General features: G+C 34.0%; 1 protein-coding gene across 1 annotated transcript in view; it reads right to left on the bottom strand.

The window, feature by feature from the left end:
- The window catches only part of LOC140443351 (uncharacterized), a 149,799-nt gene that overhangs the window by 60,870 nt on the left and 66,511 nt on the right, over nt 1-22,418 (bottom strand). The window contains exon 3 of the mRNA XM_072534565.1: nt 6,147-6,249. Within this exon, the coding sequence (XP_072390666.1) occupies nt 6,147-6,249 (103 nt within the window). The remainder of the gene's footprint in view (nt 1-6,146; nt 6,250-22,418) is intronic.

Genomic DNA, 22,418 nt, shown 5'->3' with positions numbered 1-22,418 from the left:
TTATTAATTTGGTAATATGTTCAACGTATTCATCTAGCTTCTCGGCATTATTCAGCGGTACTACCAGATGGGTTAGATATCCTTCAAGAGAAAACTTGAAACTTTTATAATACGTTAATTTTTTTATTGTTATGTAATATAACTTAATTTATTTGTACACAATATAAGAAAACAGTGAGGGAAAAGCTAAACAAAGCATAATGTCAACGAAAAACCAAGAAATTGAACATTTAATATTTAATTTAATAAGTCCGGGAGAGACGGGTCATAATGTTTTCCCTTGGTTTGATTTGTTTTAGGTTTCCCTCTGGGTAATTTTCCTTTTCCTGTTGGAACTCTTCACCCGTCCCTCCACCTGAAACCTTTTTCTCTGTCTTTATTTTCCTATTTCTTTGAGTATTTTTTTTTTGTTTTCAGCATTCATAGGATTTCGGCTTGCATTAGATTGCATTGTTATGAACATCTGTTTCTTGGCTACAGATGCTGTCTGGCTTAGAGTGGTCCTTTGGGGGTAGTCGTGAAAGCAAAAATATCTCTTCTGGGCTGATGATACCCTTATATTTCTGCTTGGGATGGGCCTCCTAGAAGTGGATTTGCAGAGTCTGGGATGTGAATAGAGAAGTCCTGGTCACTAAAAATATGTTTTTTTACTGGGTATAAACCTGTCTTTTGAAACTGTTGATAGAGTTTTTCATTGTGGCAGATCTGTCGTAGGTAATTCTGAACAACTCTCCGACCTTTAAGTTTGTGACAACCTTTTACCGGGGTTTAACTGAAGTCAATCTTCAATAGCGTGTAAGTAAAATGTTTTTATTGGGAACAAAAATCCAACGTCCAGGGGCTGCATTGTGTGACTTAAGTGAGCGTGCACGCAGACGATGCTCAGATTGTTGTTTTGTGCTCGGTTTATAAGGTCCACGTTTCTCGTATAGCTGTTATTTGTCGAGGACAATGATGACCAGGTCATCTTTTGAGGACTTTGCGTACTTCAGAAAGTGCTCAAATCCCAAGTGAATATGTCGGTTTGAATCCATCTTGATGGGTGATAAGCAGGAATGAAACCAACCGTGTTACGTTTATTAACTCGTGCTTGGAATTTTTGCTTGGCCATACAATTAAAGGCGCTACATAAGATCCCGCAGTATGCATGCAGACGACTACAGTAATAAGATGCCTTCTTTTGGCAGATCTTACATTAGCAACATTTTTTTTAGGCTTCCCCGGCAAAACTTTTGCAGACTTATGCTGCACAATTGTTATCCCAATTTTGTCCACATTGAGCAGCCTGATCGGATAACTGTTTATTTTAAAAGTTCAGGCTCGTAAATCTGAAAAAACAATTTCACATACTCTAGGCTAAATCCCTTAACCCGAGTAACAGACGTTCCTTTGGGTTCTCTTGAGGAAAGTTGGGGATGGAGCTTGAAAAAACCTTTCAGCCACTTCTTACCCGCTATTTTAAAAATTTCTCATTGCCATTTAAAACACATTCTTGTTAAATATTTTTTTCTCAAGTCGTAAAACTTGGAGTCCATTTCTAAGCAATATTTGACTAATAGTTCTTTAATCTCCGCAGAAAAAAAAAGCAGTCTACCTAAACACACCTGACTAATGATTTAGTTTTTTTTGGTATTATTAACATAACTTTTTAATGTGTTCTTAGGGACTTTAAAATATTTTGAAGCTCGTTTGTAGCTTATTTCGCCATTTTTCACAGCTGTGACAGCTCACATCATCATACCTGTGTCCCAGGTTTTGCTTTTTTCAGCAGGCATTGTCATCTGAATTATAAGAAACGCTATAGACATGATGCTATACATAAAACATTATTCTTCTTGATGTGCCTATCCGTTACGACTGTTGGCGATCATCATGGGAATCTTTATCTTATCTGCAGCAGCGCGGAGAAGCTGTACAGATGTTGTATTAAACCAGATTCTGAGGTTCTTTAACCAACATGTTCTTCTTCTTCCTGGACCTCGTTTTCCAAATATTGTTTCTTGCAGGATGGCTTGAAGGAGAGCATATCTGGATTCATTTCGCATAATGTCCGAAGAACTGTTACTTTCGAGATTTGATGGGGGTCAGTAACTCTCGGTTCTTATTCATTCTTCTAAGGACCTCCTTATTTGTGACTCGGCCAGTCCACGGGATCTTAAGCATTCTCCGATATAGCCACATCTTAAGTGCTTCCAGTTTTCTGCACATATATTCGTTCAAGGTCCACGATTCAACACCATAAAAAAGGACAGAGAAGACGTAGCATCGCAGCATTCTTACTTTTGTATCAAGAGAGAGGTTGTGACTTTTGAAGAAGGACCCCATGCGAATGAAGGTGGATCTAGGTTTTCCGATGCGTGCTCTAATCTCCTGGTTGTTGGTCCCTTCTTCATTTATTATGGTGCCCAGGTAGTTGTAGTGCGTCATTCTTTCTACAGGGAATTGGTTGACGTAGAGTTGACCTGTTATTCTTTTCTTGCTAATTATCATAAGCTTTGTCTTCTTAACGTTTATATTGAGTTCATATTGTTGACTTTAATACGTAGTTTTGTTTATAAGAACTTGTAGGTCTTCTAAGTTGTCCACAAATACTACGGTGTAAAAACATTAGGTACTCTAATATAATATCTTCTATTAGACACACTTGAGTGTCTCATATTAGGAGCAACCACGAGGAAACTTTTTAGGCCAAATTTTGAGGTTAATATTGGCTTTTATGTCACCAAAGTTGCGTATGTTCACAATGAATTTAAGTAACTATCAACTAATTACTAAGGTGATTTTTTATCTATTGCCTTATAGATGAAAATCCAGTTTGAACTAAACCAATTACAAAGCTTTTGACTCAAAAAAACTTATAAACTTCACTGACAAGTAATACTAGATCACAGACACTCGATACCTTCACAGATTACTAAAAACACTACCCGAGCATAGCTTTCACATCACTCACCAGGCTGGAGTACACAAGACTTTAGAGACAGGTGTGTCATATTAGGAACGAGTGTTATAACATGCTCATAGTAGGATCCTTAACCCTAAATATTAATGTATTATAGAATAATTAATGTATTATAGAAATGAATTATTTTTCTGAATTTTAACAATTATTTAAACAACATTACAATTTTCTTTGAAACGCGATTAAAACTTTTAAATTCCATGTATAACAAAAAACAATTTTTTGTTCTTATAACAGAGAAGTAGGGCGAATTTTAAATTTACAATAAAATACTGAGTGTTTGACTTAAAAAAAAACATATTTTTGGTGCAATACAGTGTTATAGAAGACCCTGTAGATTTGTAACTAATTTTAAAATGTGAAGATTACAACTATCTCCTACTTTTATAAATACCTTTTTTGGTATCTCCAATAATAACAGATATCACAGACTTTTGCCACCAAAGTTAATCACCCTGTATATTAACGAAATTCTAGACATCCGGATTATTCCAAATCCCAAAACAATGCCTTTTTTTAATTATTTCATTGCACTAATTCGTTTTCAATTCATCTCATAAATGATTACTTTTTTGTAAAAACTTTCTATTTAGTTATTATCCGCCTACATATATTAGGGTTAATCCACATACTTAGGCAAATGTTTCCGTACACCTCATCCACTTTGTATTCTCAAGATGTCCGTTACAGAATCTTTAAACTTAAATCAAAAGCTGTATGTCAAATACGTGACCGAACTTTCAATATTATCTGCATGTGCTAGTTTTAAACTGATATCTGCTTAAACTACGTATAGGATAAAAGTGAGAGGAATTGATTTACACAATTAACACAGCTGGATATGTTATATAAATATTTATACATATAAAAACATTAGAGAATTTTCTGTATACAGGGACTGTTCAATAACCATACAACCTAGCAATATAACCGCATTCGTTCTGGATCAAACACGTTATTTTATTTGTTAGTATGATCTTCTGGAGGCTCCATATATTTATTCTAATGTGTAATGCTTTCATATTATGTCTGGTGAATCAAAGTTTTCGAAATTGCTATTTATAATAAAAATTAAATTAAATTCACGAAAATCTCTTAATCAGCAGATTATAATGTATTTGGAAGTGTTAAAAAGCATAATTTTTATGGCAGTAGACTGACTACAATGGCCTTTATAGGACTAGTCAGAGAAAAAAAATGAAGTACAGTGGTACCTCGACATACGCGTGTAATTCGTTTCGTAATCTTGGTCGTATGTTAAATTGCTCATATGTCAAATTGGTCATATGGCAAAGCAATTCTCCCCATTGAAATTAACTGAAATGTCATTAAAACGTTTCAGTCCCCAGAAAAACACGTTAGTTATTTTTGTGTTTTTAAATAAGAAAAATGTATTTAAAAGAAGAAACATTTATTTATAAGTAACAAAAAATACATACATATTCTGTAAAAACATAAGAAAAAGTGAATTGCTTACGGAAGCGCCTAATTTTCGTCAGTGCTCTTCGCTTTTTTCGTCACACTTTGCTCATTTTCATCTGCAGATCGTTTAAAAAAACTTTCCAAACAGATTTGTTTCTTCCTCCCTTTCAGAATATTGCAGAAATGTATTAGGCAAGTTTCGTTGAATAACACGATATTCTCCCACATTCCCAGGATCTCCTTTATATCTCTTGTAGAGACAACGTCTTCCAATAATTCTGGCTCCTCCTCAAAACTAATTTTTCGTTTAACCACCTTATGCTGCTGCGTATGTAGTTCGTCTAACTCTTCGGTTGTCAGCAACTGAGACTGTTCCTCGAGAAGTTCGTTCTCTAAAACTCTTGGAGTAAATCATTTTCGAGATTTGGTAGGTGAGAAGGGGCATTATCGAGGACAAGAAGGATTTGCATGGGTACGTTATTTTGCTGTAGATATTTTTTAACAGAAGGAACAAAATCCAGGTTTATCCACTCCACAAAGAATTTTGGATTTGCTCTCCACAGAACTGACAGTTTTTCTTCTCCTCTGCCGTTATCTAAGTCCTATTCGGCACCTTTTTCCAGAAAAGCCCTGGCTCGTCACAGTTGAAGACTTGCTGGGAGATGTATCCTTTGGCTTCTATCAGTTCGGAAAACGTTTTAATGTAAACCTCAGCAGCTTTCACATCCGAACTTGCTGCCTCGCCATGCCTGACGACGGAGTAAATGCCGCTATTTTTTCTAATGTTGACAAACCAGCCCCGACTAGCTTTAAACAAGTCTTCCGATTCATTATTTCTGGAAGTGTGTGAGATCTGCTTCAGCAAATCTTCGTAAATTGCTCGTGCCTTCTCACATAGGATGCTTTGTGTTATGGTTACTCCTTGAAGCTGCTTCTGTGTCACCCACACCATTAGTAGTTTCTCCATATTTTTATTGAGAGAAGTCCGGAGCTTAGAAATTATTGTAACGCCCTTAGCTGGCATTATACCATTTATCACCTCCTTTCGTTTAAGTACAGTACATATCATTGATGTGGTACGCCCGTACATCCTCACCAAGTCAGTTACTCGTACACCTTGCTCATGTTTTTCAATGACATAACGTTTTAGTTTAATAGACATCATCTTCTTCGAACCCATGGTTATAAAACTAAATGTAATATTGTAATGTACAAAAAGCACAAAACGCGAACCCAACTTATCAACAATACTTCGAAAATGAGGAAAACAAGCAAAGCAGACAGGCTGATGTCTATAGTAAAAATTTACACATTGTTAATTACACCGACATCGACAGTTTAATATGGTTAGTATTAGTATCCGAATTTTTGTCGAATTTAACTTACAATGACCATTTAATTTATCGGTCCAAGTAATAGTCACGTACAGATCCGTAAAATGATCTTTATGGCTGGGCCGTGAAGATCTATTACCAGTAAAACTACCTTTTATTTACGAAGTAAATTAGAAGTAGTCATTTAAGAGATATAAATTTGAATAAAAACCGACTCCTCGTATCTCAAATGTTGCTCTTATCTCAAAGCAAAATATCGCTCGCTCCGCGGCTCGTATCTCAAAACACTCATATATTAGGGCGCTCGAATATCGAGGTACCACTGTATTATGGTAAAATGAGGCAACTGTATAGTTCAGTGAAATAACTAAAAAGAAATCATAGAGACTTAAACCAACACACCAATTTAAATCAAAGTAAATACTTACAACAAAAAGTCCTGTTCCCAACATGGTGTCGCTCCTTTAACAGTTACTGTTGTCGATTTAACGTTCTGAAGTTTGAGAGTGACGTACGTGTTAAATTGTTGTGCTGTAAACAAAGACAAATGATTAATAAATATCTCTTTATAAGTCAACAATCTTAAATAGGTGTTCAAAGAATGTTGTTGGTGATTTAAAAAATAATAATTATGCCAATGAGGGCTTTAAAGCGGAATAAAAGTGCGCTAAGAGGCGTTCAAACAAGCTAAAATAGAGATGGACTACTCCAGATAATTCTAGTAAGTAACGACTTGTATATATAAGCCGCGCTGATATTAGTTTAGTTTTAGTTGATACGATATCGTAATGTAAGCTTATAAACAAATATATTTACATAAAATAGAACTGCTCATTTTGTAGTGATCTTTGTAAGAAAAAACATTTAAAAACCTAACCAAATATGCGGCTTGCAGAAATATTAGTAAAACAGTTACGTGAACAACTAGAAGAATGAGATGAAGACTGCAGCGGGTCTAAGATCCTTCAAGAACGATTGAAGTATCTTCTCAACAAGAATGGAAATTACTCAGAAGCATTCCATTTTCAATCAACAGAAGAAGCAGTCTTAAAGAAAAGCGAAGAAATTTCTAGAAAGAATCATGAACGATTCGAAAATGTTGCTAAAAGATTTAACGAGAAATTTAAAAATGTTTCTCTAATAATTGATTACAGATTCAAAAAAAATCTAGAAGATTCGACGAGAAATTTGAAAATATTTCTCAGATTATCGAAGAAACTTCTAGAAAGAACAATGAGAAATTTGAAGAAATTTCTAGAATAACCGATAAGGTAGAAGAGAAGAACAGTTAGAGAGCATGATAGCTAATACAAAAGTGCTACCACCAGTTAATGCAGTAGTTTAAAAAAATCCTGTATTGAAAGAAGAATCACCGAGAGATGAAACGTTATCATATGAGATTCAAATTGCCACCATTTCAAGAGAAGTCTTCTTGGTACATATACCTTAGACAATTTGAAGCTATGGCAACAGCCAATTAATGGACAGAACAAGAAAAGGCTGTTTCCTCGACTGCTGCTTTACGAGGCAATGCTGCGAATATCTTATCGATTCCTAAGGATAAAGAAAAATGTTACTAGACCTTGTTCATTCGACTAGACAAACGTTACGAAGATGCCCATTTACAATAAGTATAAATAAGAAATAGAATTCAATGAGCAAGTGAGAATTTGCAAGAATTTGAAGCAGATATTGCTGGTTTAGCGTGGCACCAGACAACATATTGAAAGAAATTGCTCCGTAGATACCTTCGTAAATGAATTGACAGACAAAGAACTACAAAAATCTTTACGACCAGCAAGGCAGAAAATTTTAGATGAAGCGCTTGCCATTTTCTTGGAACACGAAACAGCCAGTCAAGTTTCAGGAAGCTATCGAGTTCGAACCTCTAAAGAAGGCGAAGAACAAAACGATAAACGTCTGGAGAAAATCGTACGGAAAATAGTTCGTGAGACGATGCTGAAGAGACGCTATCCCAGATGTTGGAATGGTAGCAACGTAGGTCATATTCGCCACAAATTGCAAGAAAATAATTCAACAATCAGAAAGCCAGAACAGATCGAACACTGGGCTGAAAAAAGTATGCAATGCAAATTGTAATTACTGTCTTAAATTAAAGAAGCAACTTTGCCCCATGACATGAACCACTTTCTTAACAAGAAATTAGTCCATATAGTCCAAAAGTCCAGTATGTCTGGAGCCAATGGAATTTCTTAGTACTAAAAGATTTTCTGTATAGAACCTTTGCCAATGATGATGATACAGAATCTAAGCTTCAGCTGATTGTATCTAAAAGTATTGATAAAGATATAAACGGAAACATATATAATATAATAAATTCAACATTTCTCAGAAAAAGAGACATACCAAAGTCTTTAAAACAGTAGTAAGACCTACAATTATATACAGTCGCAAGACGTAGATACTAACAGGGAGACAAAAATTAAGAATCGATACCATGGAAATAAGGTTCCTGGAAAGAATAGAAAATAAGAAAAGAAAAGACAAAAAAACAAAAGAGAAAGACCAAGAGCTAGATGGATGAAAGGTGTCAGGAAGGAAGTTGAAGAGGGGTTTAACGAGGAAAGAAGAAGTTCAAATTCAAAGAAATTACAGGAAAACGTGGAGACAAATATGAAGAGCTTAATCAAACCTTCTTACACTGAAAGATAGAACGGCTTAGTATTAAGTTGGTTAGTTTATTAGTAGTATTTTGATCGTTAAGATCAAATTGAGATCAAATAACTTTTAATAAAATATTTGACCACAAAAAGTATCGTAGCACAATTATTAATTATTTTTAAAAGTTGAATGCAATGCCTTTAATTTCAAAGTTTTTGTTTGTCAAGAATATTGTTTCAGATTATTAAGTTCAGTTGATTTAAAATAAAGTAAGTTGCTTTTGTGAAAGGAGGAAGGTTGGCGCGATTGAGTCTGCATCCCACATAAAAACATTAGCAAGTAGAACAAAAAAGCCGTAAAGTGAACGTAATCTTCGTGAGAGAATTTACAGTGCCGATGCTGGTGGAATGAGCTCGACAGTGCGTAGGGGTAGCTTTTGCGTTTTCAAAGAAAAATAAACGAACTTAACATAAAAAAGTATTAAACCTTTAAAAGAATATGGCAAGTTTGGGTGTACAGTGGGCTAACAAATCTTAGGTAAACTTTAGAATTTTGAGTGAGTTTATCTTAACACGATTTTGAGATAAGCATAGACCAGGAAATAATAATTTATTAAGTCGCTCTAAGTAAAATTGCCTCCATCTATCTAAGAAAACATAGAAACATAGTATGAAGCTCAGTGCTAGTCTACAGTACCCTACTGTCCAGTTTTTTTTTTGTTAACTTGCTTGGTATATTAGGTTCTATATAGGTAAAAAAACACAAATTATGCAAACTCATCAAAATTTGAAGACCAAAGAGATAACACCTTTGAGCTAGAAGAAGAGGTAAATGATCGACCAAGAATATTACAGCAGGAAGTTTATTCTGCAATAACACAACTGAAGGATGGCAAAGCGGCAGGCCCTGATAATATACAAGCAGAACTACACAAACTAATGGACAACGAATCAGTAGCAATAATCGCAAAGATATTCAACAACATATACAACTCTGGAGAAATACCAACAGAATAGCTGAAATATGAGTTTATTGCATATTGCAGATTACCGTACTATAAAATGTACTGTGGAAAAATCAAATTTCCCCCAACCAGTTCGGGTTCACAAATGCTGTTGGTACTAGAGAGGCTTTGTTCTCAGTACAAGTGTTATTCCAGAGATGCAGAGACGTCAACTGTGACGCATACACATATCTGGTTGATTACGAGGAAGCGTTTGATCGATACAGCACGCCAAGATGATGCAAATACTAAAAGAAACAGAAATTAACAACCAAGATCTGAAAATAATTAGAAATCTTTACTGGAATCAGACAGCAAATCTCAGAGTTGAAGGTGAACACACTGACTATGTGAAAATCATGAGTGGAGTGAGGCAAGGCTGTATTTTGTCTCCTTTAATCTTCAATCTGTACTCTGAAAGAATATTTATCGAAACTTTGCACGAAACTGAACAAGGTATTCTACTAAATGGTTACCGACTAAACAACATCAGATATGCATATGACACCATAGTATTTGCGGACAAGTTAGAAGACCTACAAGTTCTTATGAACAAAATTACGTATTAAAGTCAATAATATGGACTCAATATAACTGTTAAGAAGACAAAGCTTATTATAATTAGCAAGAAAAGAATAACAGAAGGTCAACTCTACGTCAACCAATCCCCTGTAGAAAGAGTGACGCACTACAACTACCTCGGCACCATAATAAATGAAGAATGGACCAACAACCAGGAGATTAGAGCACGCATCGGAAAAGCTAGATCCACCTTCAATCGGATGGGGGCCTTCTGCAAGAGTCACAGCCTCTCTCTTGATACAATAGTAAGAATGCTGCAATGCTACGTCTTTTCTGTCCTTTTTTATGGTATTGAATCGTGGACCTTGAACGAAGATATGTGCAGAAAACTGGAAGCATTTGAGATGTGGCTATATCGGTGAATGCTTAAGATCCCGTGGACTGACCGAGTCACAAATAAGGAGGTCCTCAATAGAATGAATAAGAACCGAGAGGTACTGACCACCACCATCAAATCATAAAAGTTACAGTTGTTCGGACATATTATATAAATCCAGATATGCTCTCCTTTAAAACGAGGTCCAGGAAGAAGAAGAACATCTTGGTTAAAGAACCTCAGAATCTGGTTCAATACAACATGTGTGCAGCTTTTCCGCGCTGCTGCAGATAAAATAAAGATTTCTATGATGATCGCCAACATTCGTAACGGACATAACGGATGGGCATATCAAGAAAAAGAATCAAATTTTTTTTTGTATATGTATATTTCAGTTCATTTGAAAAATTATCTTGTCAGCATACTTTTAAGTTTTTCATTTTGTGTATTTTTGTTTGTATTTCTTAAAATAGTTGAGGAAGGTCGCCTAATATTCGGATAGCGCCAAATATTAGATAGCTAAGTATTTAGAAAACACATGGAATGACAGGTGTCATCTATCCACGGAAGGCTAGATTATGGTTCAAAACTTAATGTAGAAGTTTTTGTAGAATCTAAAGATCAACCATCAAAAACTTGCAAATTTATTGAGCTGCAAACCCCTTAATTTTTTGTGTTTACTTATTTTTAGTGCTAAAAATATTTCAAATATTGTGAGGAATTTAAATCGGTAACGTAATGCATGTTAAAATTAATGATAAAGTGATATTTATGTAGTTTTAATAATGAAATCTTTGTTTGTTTATCTTGCAAAAAACTTGCAATTTAGAAATAATATGTGTCTAATATTGAACGTAGAAGTATTCTCAATATTGGATATGCAATATAAGAAACGTTTTTATGTATCTACACTAACGAAAGTTTTTGTTACAGAATGTCCCCTTTAAAAAAGAAAGCGATGGAATAAAGCAAACATAGCCTGTGCAGTTTCGGCTATACTGAATAAGGAGAGTGGATATTTTAAAGCGGCGAAAGCATACAATGTACTTAAAACTACATTTTGAATATTATTGTAAGAAAGAAAATCCACTGGGATACCTCGAAAAATCAACTCTAGGTCGTAAGCCAGTGCTTTACGAAGCATTAGAAAAAGAGTTGGTTTCATACTGCTTGGAATCTGAAAGAAGGTTTTATGAAACCATAAAACCTCCTTTCAAATTCCAAGCAGTATATCATAAAATTTCTTTAATTCATAAGATTTTCTTTAATTCTTTGATTCTATCTGCAGATACACCTTGTTATGTTCGAAAATAAATATTCTTGTTACGCTTTAAAAAAAATCGTTAGCTATTTTCTCCCTGCAGTAGCCTTAATGTTTTAGAAAACGGATGTGGCAAATTGTTTGCCAAAATTAACTGAAATGCTAAACGGCGAATATTTGTTGACGTTACACTTGGCATTGGCCAATAATTTGCCAAATCTGTTTTCTAAAGCGAAGGCTACTGCAGGAAAAAAATGGCTAAGTAATTTTTTAAAGCGTGACAAGAATATTTATTTTCAGACGTCACAAGGTGTATCTACATCTAGAATCAAAGGATTTACTAAAGAAAATCTCAAGAAATTTTATGATATTCTGGAACCAGAACTAAAAAATATCAAATTTAATCAAAGCAGAGTTTATAATGTTCACGAGTCCGGAATAATAGCAGTTCAACGCAAGCATACTAAAGTTATAGGTTTAAAAAAAAGGCAGATTAGAGCATTTGTCACAGTTGTAATATGTATAAACGCAAATGTTCATTACAAGCCTCCAATGATGATTTTCCCGAGAAAAATTTTTAAAGCCGAGCTGATGGATCCAGTACCACCTGGAGCAATTGTAGGATATCATTCTTCTGGGTGGATTCAATCCTACTTATTTATGTAGTAGATGGATTATTTTATTTCCTATAATAAGCCGTCCGCTGAAGATCCTGTCATTGATCCTATAATTTTAGACGGACACTATTCACACACAAAAACTTGGATATCTTTAATAAGACTCGAGAAAATAATATCAATGTAATATACCTACCTCCACACTTAACTCCTAAGATACAACCTTTGGAAGTAGCCTTTATGGGACCTTTAAAGATATATTATTGCCAACAAATCGAAAACTAGTTAAGAAATAATTCTGGAAGACCAATTGCCTCGTACCAGATTGCGGGTTTGTTTGGAAAAGCATATTCAAGGATAGCATCAATGAAAATGTCTTTGTAAGAAATTTTCATTGATGATTTCATTAATAAGAAAATTTCTGTAGAACCTGGTGGAATAACCACCACGGTTTATAAAATAAGCAACTTGTAAAACCAACTGACCTAAAGCCTTTGCCTGTTTTATCTAGTCCATCAGGAATTAAACGAAAGAACTCTGTGCAGCTGCTTTAATTACTGAATCGCCTTATAAAAAAGCTCTTGAAGAAGTACAATCGCCTAAAACTGCACGTGGGGTTAAGAAAGTGGTAAACTTTGTCTTCAATGCATGTAGAGAATTAAAAAAACGTAAAAAAACATAAATGCATTAATTTATGCAATGAATTCAAGCAAAAAATTAAATCCAAAAGCAAGAAATACCATATGTTGAATTTGAAGATAACGTGGATCAAGAAGAAGAGGAGTGTGTGCAATATATCTAGTGCTTTGAGTTTTTTTCTTTCAACAAAACTGGGCAACAATAAATCATCTTCTTCTTCAAGTGCCATCTTCGTTCCGAAGGTTGGCGATCAACAGGGCTATACGTATTTTCGAAACTGCTGACCGAAAAAATTCGTTGCTGCTACAGCTATACCATTCCCGTAGATTCGTTAGCAAGGAGTTTCGTCTTCTTCCTATGGACCTTTTTCCTGCTATTTTCCCTTGCATAATTATTCGAAGCAGTTCATATCTTTCGCCTCTTGTAATGTATCCCAAGTATTGCAGTTTTCGTTTTTTGATCGTAAATATGATTTCCTTTTCTTTATTTACTCTTCTCAAGACCTCGACATTTGTGACTCTCTCGGTCCATGATATTCTCAGGATTCTGCGATACATCCACAGTTCAAATGCCTCTAATTTTTTGGTATCAATCCTTTTCAACCTCCATAACTCCATTCCGTAGAACAGCACAGAAAGTACGTAACATCTCATCAGGCGAAGTTTCATTTCAAGGCTCAAATCTCTTCTGCAGAACACTCTCTTCATTTTAGTGAATATGGATCTGGCTTTTTCTATGCTTATTTTGATTTCTGCTGAGCTATCGTTTTTCTCATTTATAAAAGTGCCTAAATATTTGTATTTGCTAACTCGATCGATAATTTCATTGTGTAAATATAAATTTTGGACATTTTGTGTTGATTTCGATATTACCATAAATTCAGTTTTCTTTATGTTCAAAGATAGTCCATATTCTTCGCTGCAGTCTGCTATCTTATTCACCAATGTCTGTAGCTCTTCAAGTGTTTCAGCGATCATAACGGTGTCGTCGGTAAATCTCAGATTGTTTAATCTAACACCATTTATTTTAATACCTACGGATTGCTCAGAGAGTGTTCTATTCATTACGTCTTCGAGATAGAGATTAAACAGGGTTGGTGACAGTATACACCCTTGTCTCACACCTCGCTTTATTTCAATTTCTTCAGTGGTATTATTCTCTAGTCTCACTACTGCTTTCTGATTGTAGTACATATTTGCTATTAGTCGGATGTCTCGTTTATCTAAATTCTTTTCTGTCAGGAGTCTGATTAGGTGATCATGCCGCACTTTATCAAAGGCCTTGTTGTAATCTATGAAACACATGAATACATCTTGATTTATGTCAAGACATCTTTGAGACATAACGTTCAGTGCAAACAACGCCTCTCTTGTTCCAAGTCCTTGTAATCACTACATTGTTTGGCATTTATCTTTTTTGGTATAATAACAAAGGTGGATAAAAGCCATTCTTGTGGTATTTTTCCTGATGTATAAATGCTATTAAAAAGTTCAACTAAAATGTGAATCGAGTCTTTTTCTATTAGTTTAAGGATTTCCGTTGGTATTTCATCTGGACCTGGGGCTTTACCATTTTTCATTCTTTTTAGTGCGTACATTACTTCTTCTTTCGTTATTTCTGGACCTTCGTCTCATTGTATGTTACTTAGCTCAGATTGTTGTCTATCATCTGCAAAGAGTTCTTCAATATAGTTTTTCCATATCTTCAACTGTTCTTCTAGTTCTGTTATTATGTTTCCGTTGACATTGTACAGGGTATTTGGCTGCTTACGTTTTTGTGTACCTGCAAGTTCTTTCACTTTTTTATGTACATTAAAAATATCATGTTTTGCCTGCAAATTGCTCTATTTCTTCACATTTTCTTTTATAAAAATCTTCTTTTGCTATTCTGATTTCTATTTTAATTTCTTTCTGTATTTGTTTATACCTTTGTTCGTTTTTTCCTTTCATTATTCTCCGATTTTCCATGAGAAGAAGGATCTTATCAGTCATCCACCTTTGCTTTATTTTTGGTTTTTCTTTATCTATGTTGTTCGTTGGCTGAGATGTTTCTTTTTCATGAAGTATTTTCAAATTATTATTAATACATTTTTGCAGTTTCTCCTTTACCTCCAGGTTACATAAATGACTGACGTCTATCTGATTTGCTCTTCTTTTCTGCTCCAATCTTTTTAGTTTAATAGGTACTCATTTGCGCTATTAGAGGGTTATGGTCTGGAAAGACATCTGCGCCTGGGTAAGCTTTAACGGATTTTAAGGAGTTCCTGTATCGTTCGTTTATTAGTAAAAAATCAATCTGGTTTCGAATTATTCTTTCGCCATTGTTCTGGGGTGATTTCCACGTATAAAGTCTTCTCTTTGGTAAGTTGAAGAATGTATTAGATACAATCATGTTATTCTCCTGGCAGAATTGAAGTAGTCTGTCACCTCGTTCATTTCTTTTACCGAGTCCGTATGTTTGCCACTTTTTCCTTTACCAATTTTTAAGTTAAAATCACCTATAATTACCTAGAATCACCAACAATAAATACGCTGCTGCAAATGCTACAGATGGTGTCATTTTCTGTAAGTATCCTATTCGGTATCCTCTTCCTTTATTGACATCCCTAACAAAGTCAGCGTCGTAGCACAAGACCGTGAAATCAGTGAAAATCAACACATATCTCAATAGTAGCAATCAACACAACAAACACAGCAGCAGCAAGAAAGACAAGATGATATTGAAACGTTTCATGGTAATTATAGACTTAGAAAAAAATTTTTTGTTGGCGCATTTATTGATCTATATAAATCTGGACAAACTTAGTTAAGTAGTAAGAAGTTTTTTAACGACACCGGATTATAGATCAAATTACAAAAAGTATAAAGCTTACAGAGTTTTCTTATATAGTATCATATTTAGGGTAACGATATTTTAAGAGAGGTCCTATTTGAGCGATCTCAGTTCACTAATAACACAAAATCTCAATTATGGTATCTCATTTCAAGGACAGCTTAATATCGGAAAAAATCTCAGGGTTGTCTGGATGATGGACACTTTACAAATGTTGGAATTTTCGATAGAATGGTGGCTTTTTGATTTTTATTAACAATGTTTTACAGTTTTTTAGGACAGTTTACTTTTTTTACTTTTTTTTTAAGAATTGTTATAGTTTCTGATTTTAACACAGATTGTATAGTATTTTTAGTATTTATGTTAGGTATTTTCCAAAACCAAAAAACGGTTGTGTAAACGTAAATAAGGAAGTTACGAAGAATAACTTACAAAATGTATCACAAAGTTAAAAGAGCTGTCATGTTCTAGTTTTTTATGTAGGGTAAATCGAGGAGAGACGGCGCAGGAGGTGAGATGGCGCGGTACGCGTAAAACGAGATGTACTGTAACGACAAACGTAGTTTACCTTGCTCGGGCATTGGAAAATGATTACGTGCTTAAAGCGTGTTTAAATGATCGAAAAAGGTTTACTATTTCTCCGAAAAACTTGTTTATTGTTTGTGAAGGGTACAACAATTGTTATCAAAGATTTTGCATCCAAGATTTGAGGTATTTTTTTTCATATTTTTGGTTATATTAAGTATATAAATATGTGAGGAAACCTTAAATTATAATTCTAACCTAAAAATTCCTAGACATGTGTAAATTGAGAGTAGTTATTCAATGCGCCATCTCCCCTCATATAAATAGGATAGATGGCTCACGTAATAATAGTTTTTTGTATAAAAATTCAGTAATGTTTTATTATTTTATTCATAGAAATCTTTTATTTCAGAAATGTCTACAAAATATATAAGAAAGGGTAATTCTTGTCGAGGTCAATGGACTGAGCAACAATTAACAGAGGCAGTTAATGCAGTAAATACTAAACAAATGGGAGTGAATAAAGCTGCACGTGAATATTATATTCCAGCTTCTACATTACGTAGAAGAATATCAAACAATGATTGTAAAAAGCGTACTTTGGGACCATCTTTAACACTGAGATTGGTAGAACGCAAAATTGTAACTCATGTTAAGAAGCTGCAACAACGAGGCTTTGCTCCGACTAGAGAAGATGTACATGGGGTTCAAGTCAGCTGAACGCATGGGAATCCCACATAAGTTTAACAAGAATACTGAAAAAGCTGCATATCCTTGGTTAACATTATTTCTTTCACGAAATCTAGATTTGTCCGTAAGAAAAGCCGAAGGGGTGTCTCTTGCTCGTTCTAATGGAATGTGCCGTAAAGATGTTGAACAATACTTCATACTTTTGGAGTATATTCTCATTGAAATTGATCTATTAGATAAACCTGGCCATATTTATAACATGGATGAGACTGGACTACAGCTAAATAATAAACCAGGATATGTTTTAGCCATAAAGGGTTCAAAAAACGTGGCAGCCATCACATCTGGTGAGAAAGGCGAAACAATAACATTAATAGCATGCTGCAATGCAGAAGGTACATTTATACCTCCTGCATGTATTTTTAAGGGAAAAAATAAAAAGAAAGGGTTTGAAGACGGAATGCCTCCAGGGTCAGTGGTTTACATGTCTGAAAAATCGGCATAAATAAACAGTTCTATTTTCTTGGCCTGGTTACGAGACCAATTTACTCCACGAAAACCACAGGGCAATGTTTTGCTGATTGTGGATGGTCATTCTTCGCATTGCAGCGATCCTGACATTCTTGAATATGCGGAACAAAATGGTATAACCCTATGTTGCCTACCTAGCCACACGACACAGTTTTTGCAACCTCTTGACAGAGCGCTTTTTAAATCATTAAAATTAAATTACCAATTTGCTTGCAATTCGTTCATAAACAATAACCCAGAAAGAAAAATAACTCGGCTTCAATTTGGGAACTTACTGAAATTTGCTTGGGGAAAGTCTGCTACGGTTAGTAACGCAGTATCCGCTTTTGAATCAACTGGAATTGTACCTTTGGATTCTTCTGTAATTCCCGACGATGCTTTTTTGTCGATGGAGGACAATGTACCGAAGGAAAAGGAAATTAACCCTCACCTTTCAAGGCCTGAATTAAAACCTAAAGCTGGTTATAGTGGAGTGGTTATCAGCTTGACAAAAGGGGGAACTAGATTTGTTACAGAGTACAGAAACTACAAGCAAAAATCACTCTGAAGTTGATATGTCGATTAGAACTGTAACCTCTGAAATTACTCCAGGAAAATTGCTTGATGAAATCTCACCTCTACCAAATAAACGTAGAGTAGCTGTGGTCAGAAAGAAAAGCAAACAGCTAGCAGAGATTCTTACTTCCAAAGAAATCATTGCTAGAAAGAAAGAAAAGAGAGAAAAGAAAGAAGAGAAAGAAAAGCAAGTTAAGGCTTTGAAAAAAGTGAAAGTTTTAAAAACAAATGAAAAGATTATTTCTAAAGGCAAAGAAAACAAAACCAAACAAAACAAAATAAACACAAACAAAATCAAACTAGTTTCAGAATCTTCTGATAATGAGTCAATAACAATAAGTCTCAAAGATGATTCAGATATGGATGATGATTCCGATGCAGAATGTTGTGCAGAATGTTTAGAAATATATTCACAAACTTCCAAATCGGACGACTGGCTTCAATGTATGCATTGCAAGAAAAATGAGTTATCTTAATTTTTTTTATAATACGCCATCTCACCTTCTTCATAGAGCCAACTCTCCTCCGTTATGTGGGTGAGATGTTTTTTTTCATACTTATATTTTTTAACATAAACAAATATATTTAAGTTTTATTTGTATTTCATAACTGAAATTAGTATCAATAAACTATAATCATTATATCAAGTTTTATTTTACTTCCAAATTTCAAAAACTTTTGAAAATACATATATTCTAAAAAAAGTAGGCCATCTCTCCTCGAATTACCCTAAAGAAAATTTGTTGTGTCTTGTAATAGAGTTAAAATAATTATTATAATTTATAAAATTGTGTCCTGATATTATCTTATTTTGTTTTTCTTTACTAGACATATTTTTAATGCGTACTAAACTGATTTATGTAGGCGTCACCTACAGTTCATTAAAAGATCCACCTATTTAATTTACATAAATCAACTGACTGGAGGTGGTTGGTTATTTACTTAACCAATTACTTACATACATCTCCTATAATGCTTTCTATTTGTTTTATTGTCAACTAATGAAATCCAAGCATGTGATTCATTCCAACTATTTCGTTCAAAGAATGCTTTGAAGGTTGGACGTCTAAAATTACTGCTTTTTGTGATTAGTAGATAACGAGTATATCGTTAAAATGTAAACTATTATAGGTAAAAAAAGATAGAAACAGTTGTTTTATAATTTGTAGGTATGAGTATTAAAATATTTGTATTGTTTTGTTTTGTATTCCAATCTGATATGCGTTTCATTAATAATAATTTATGTTCTATTATAAAATATTTATATCCGTTAGAATGTGGTCGGTGTTATATAGAGGAGAGTTGCCAATATTGTACCATTTAACATATTTCGAATTTTATTTTTCATAATAAACATCATATTTAACTGAACTATGTATTAGGATAAATAATAATAAACATTTACACACGCATAATAATTTTTGTAATTTGATATCATTGATTTTACTGTCAAAAAAGTCTGTTTCCCTGTTAGGTTGCAACTGGTACAATTTAGAAAACTACTCGCTTTTATTGTAACATGGTTTTCTTATTTGTACTCGTAGTAACCTATGTAGAGGTATCAGTGTATAGTAAAATAAATTTTAGTGTGAATACCATTAATCATTTTTGAAGTTATACTTCTATAAGCTTCTATATATTTTGTATATATTTAATATTATATATATATATATATATATATATATATATATATATATATATATATAATATTATATATATATATATATATAATATTATATATATATATATATATATATATATATATATATATATATATAATATATATATATATATATATATAATAATGAGCGCAAATTATTAGAACAACGTATAACTAAGACATCGTCGAATAATAATAAGAACATAAAATAACATTGAAATAAGGGAGGCTGCACCGTAATTGGAAACGGTTGATAAAGCTGCACATGATGATGATGATGATATATATATATATATATATATATATATATATATATATATATATATATATATATATATATATATATATATATATATATATATATATATATATATATATATATATATATATATATATATATTATATAGGAGCGGTCTGAATTTCACAAAAGCTTGTCTTGCCATTTGTATTCGGGTTTTTATCTCTTGTTGTGGATCCGATTGGACATTGATTGTGATGCCAAGGTATTTAAAAGTTTTCACGCGTTTTATGCGATCGTCACCTATTCATCAGACCGTCAGACCGCTCCTATGTAATCAAAACCTAAATTTCGAAATACGATACCGAATGGTCAAGTGCTACATATGGTCCATCTTGCTTTATGGTATGGTAACGTGGACTTAAAAAAAAACATCTATCAACAAACTTGAAGCATTTGAAATGTGGTCATTAAGAAGAATGATGAGCATACCTTGGGTGGATAGAGTTCGAAACGATGACGTCCTTAAGAGAGCCGGCGTGGAAAGAGAACTCTTTTGAATTAATTAAAAAACGCAAGATTGGTTACCTTGGGCACATATTGAGAGGAGCAAAATATGAAATACCACAGTTAATCCTACAAGGGAAGATCGAAGGTAGGAGAGGAGCCGGCCGCAAACAATTATCCTGGTTAAGGAATATTAAAGAATGGACAGGAATACACAATACAGGCGAGCTGTGTCACACCGCCAAGAACAGAATTCTAGTAATGAGATAGTCGCCTACGCACTTTGGTGTATGGCATGTTAAGAAGAAGAAGATATATTATATATATATATATATATATATATACATTTAATATTGTATATATAATAAAATATTTATTAATATTATTATTTATGTGATATGTTTTGTATTATTTATTAAATGTTCATAATTATATTAGTCTTTTGTATTTCAAAATAATAATCTCAATAAATCACTGTATGACCCAGAACTGTCAATTTTGAAGTACGTTTGTGTCATGTCCTCGGTAGTATAGTAGTCAGTATCCTAACCTGTCACGCAGGAGACCGGGGTTCGATTCCCAGTCGGGGAGGACTTTTTTATTAATATTATTACATGGTAAATTAAACATATGCGTAAGTAGAAAAGTTATGTATATTATTGTCATTTTTAAATACTTATGAATATTGCATTTCAATTTGTATTGTATTATTATATTGAATTATGTTGCACTGTATTCTAGTGTATTTTTTTTATGTATATTATTGTCATTTTTAAATATATACTTATGAATATTGCATTTTAATTTGTATTGTATTAATATATTGAATTATGTTGCAGTGTATTGTATTGTATTTTTATATTAATAACAAAATAAACAATGAATTTTTCTGCAGAGTATGTGTTAAAAAAATTTTGCATTCAACTCCTTTCATACATATATGAAAATAAAAATATGCTTTCAGATGCTGAACATAGGCCTCTTCCTCATGTTTCCAACCCCGTCTGTCTTGCGCCGCTCTTATCCAGTTTTTATTGAGTCTTCTTAAATCGTCAGTCCATCTTGTAGGTGGTCGACCGACGCTTCTCTTGTCTTCCTTTGGCCTCCATTCCAATAACCTCTTTGTCCATCGCCCATCTGTCATTCTGGCTATGTGTCCTGCCCATCTCCATTTTAGCCTGGCTATCTTCTCGATGATGTCAGTCACTCCGGTTCTTCTCCTGATGTCTTCGTTGGTTATTCTGTCTCGCAGAGTTATTCCTAACATTCGCTCCATACGCTCCATTCTTCTCTGCGTGACTCTCAGTTTGGTAGCTGCTGCTTTTGTTAAGGTAAGTGTTTCTGCTCCGTACGTCAAGACTGGGAGGACGCACTGATCAAATACCTGTCTCTTTAGGCATGTGGGCAGCTCACTTTTAAAAGTTTCTCTCAGTTTTCCAAATGCTGCCCACCCAAGGCCGATTCTTCTCTTCAGTTCATGAGTCTGGTTATCCCTGCCAATCATAATTTCATGTCCCAGGTATTTATATCTGTCTACGAGTTCTATTTCTTTCCCACCAATACTGATGTTCTGGTTGGGTACCAAATTGGTCATGATTTTTGTTTTCGAGATATCTATATTTAAACCCACACTTTCTGTAGCCACAACGAGTTCCTGTACCATCTCTCTTGCCATACCTAGATCTTCAGCTATTATAAGTATATTATCGGCGAAACGTAAGTTGTTTAGATATTCTCCATCTATTTTTATTCCCTTTGTCATCCAATCCAAATTCTTAAAAGCATGTTCTAGCACCGTATTAAAAAGTTTAGGTGACATTGGGTCTCCTTGTCTGACCCCCGTTTATAAGCATAAGTGAAGCATAATATAAGCATAGGTGAAATGTAAATTCCTGAAGCACCCGCACAGCAAACAACTGTCGTGTTGATTCCACGTTCTCCACTCTTTTGGCATTTTTTTGCATAGTGCTGACACCCGTTTCGTCAACGCTAAATATGCGAGTTGCATCAATATTATTCTCATCAACATTACCTTCTAAATCCTTATGCCGTTGGCCAAATTTTGGTTCATCTGCCTTGGAGGCCTATTTCTCAACCTCAGAACAAAAGAGTGGTCGACCAC

This window comes from Diabrotica undecimpunctata, chromosome 6, assembly GCF_040954645.1.
Source record: "Diabrotica undecimpunctata isolate CICGRU chromosome 6, icDiaUnde3, whole genome shotgun sequence".
Taxonomy (NCBI): domain Eukaryota; kingdom Metazoa; phylum Arthropoda; class Insecta; order Coleoptera; family Chrysomelidae; genus Diabrotica; species Diabrotica undecimpunctata.
The sequence above is the reverse complement of the archived record's forward strand: the minus strand, read 5'-3'. Positions and strand labels throughout refer to the sequence as shown.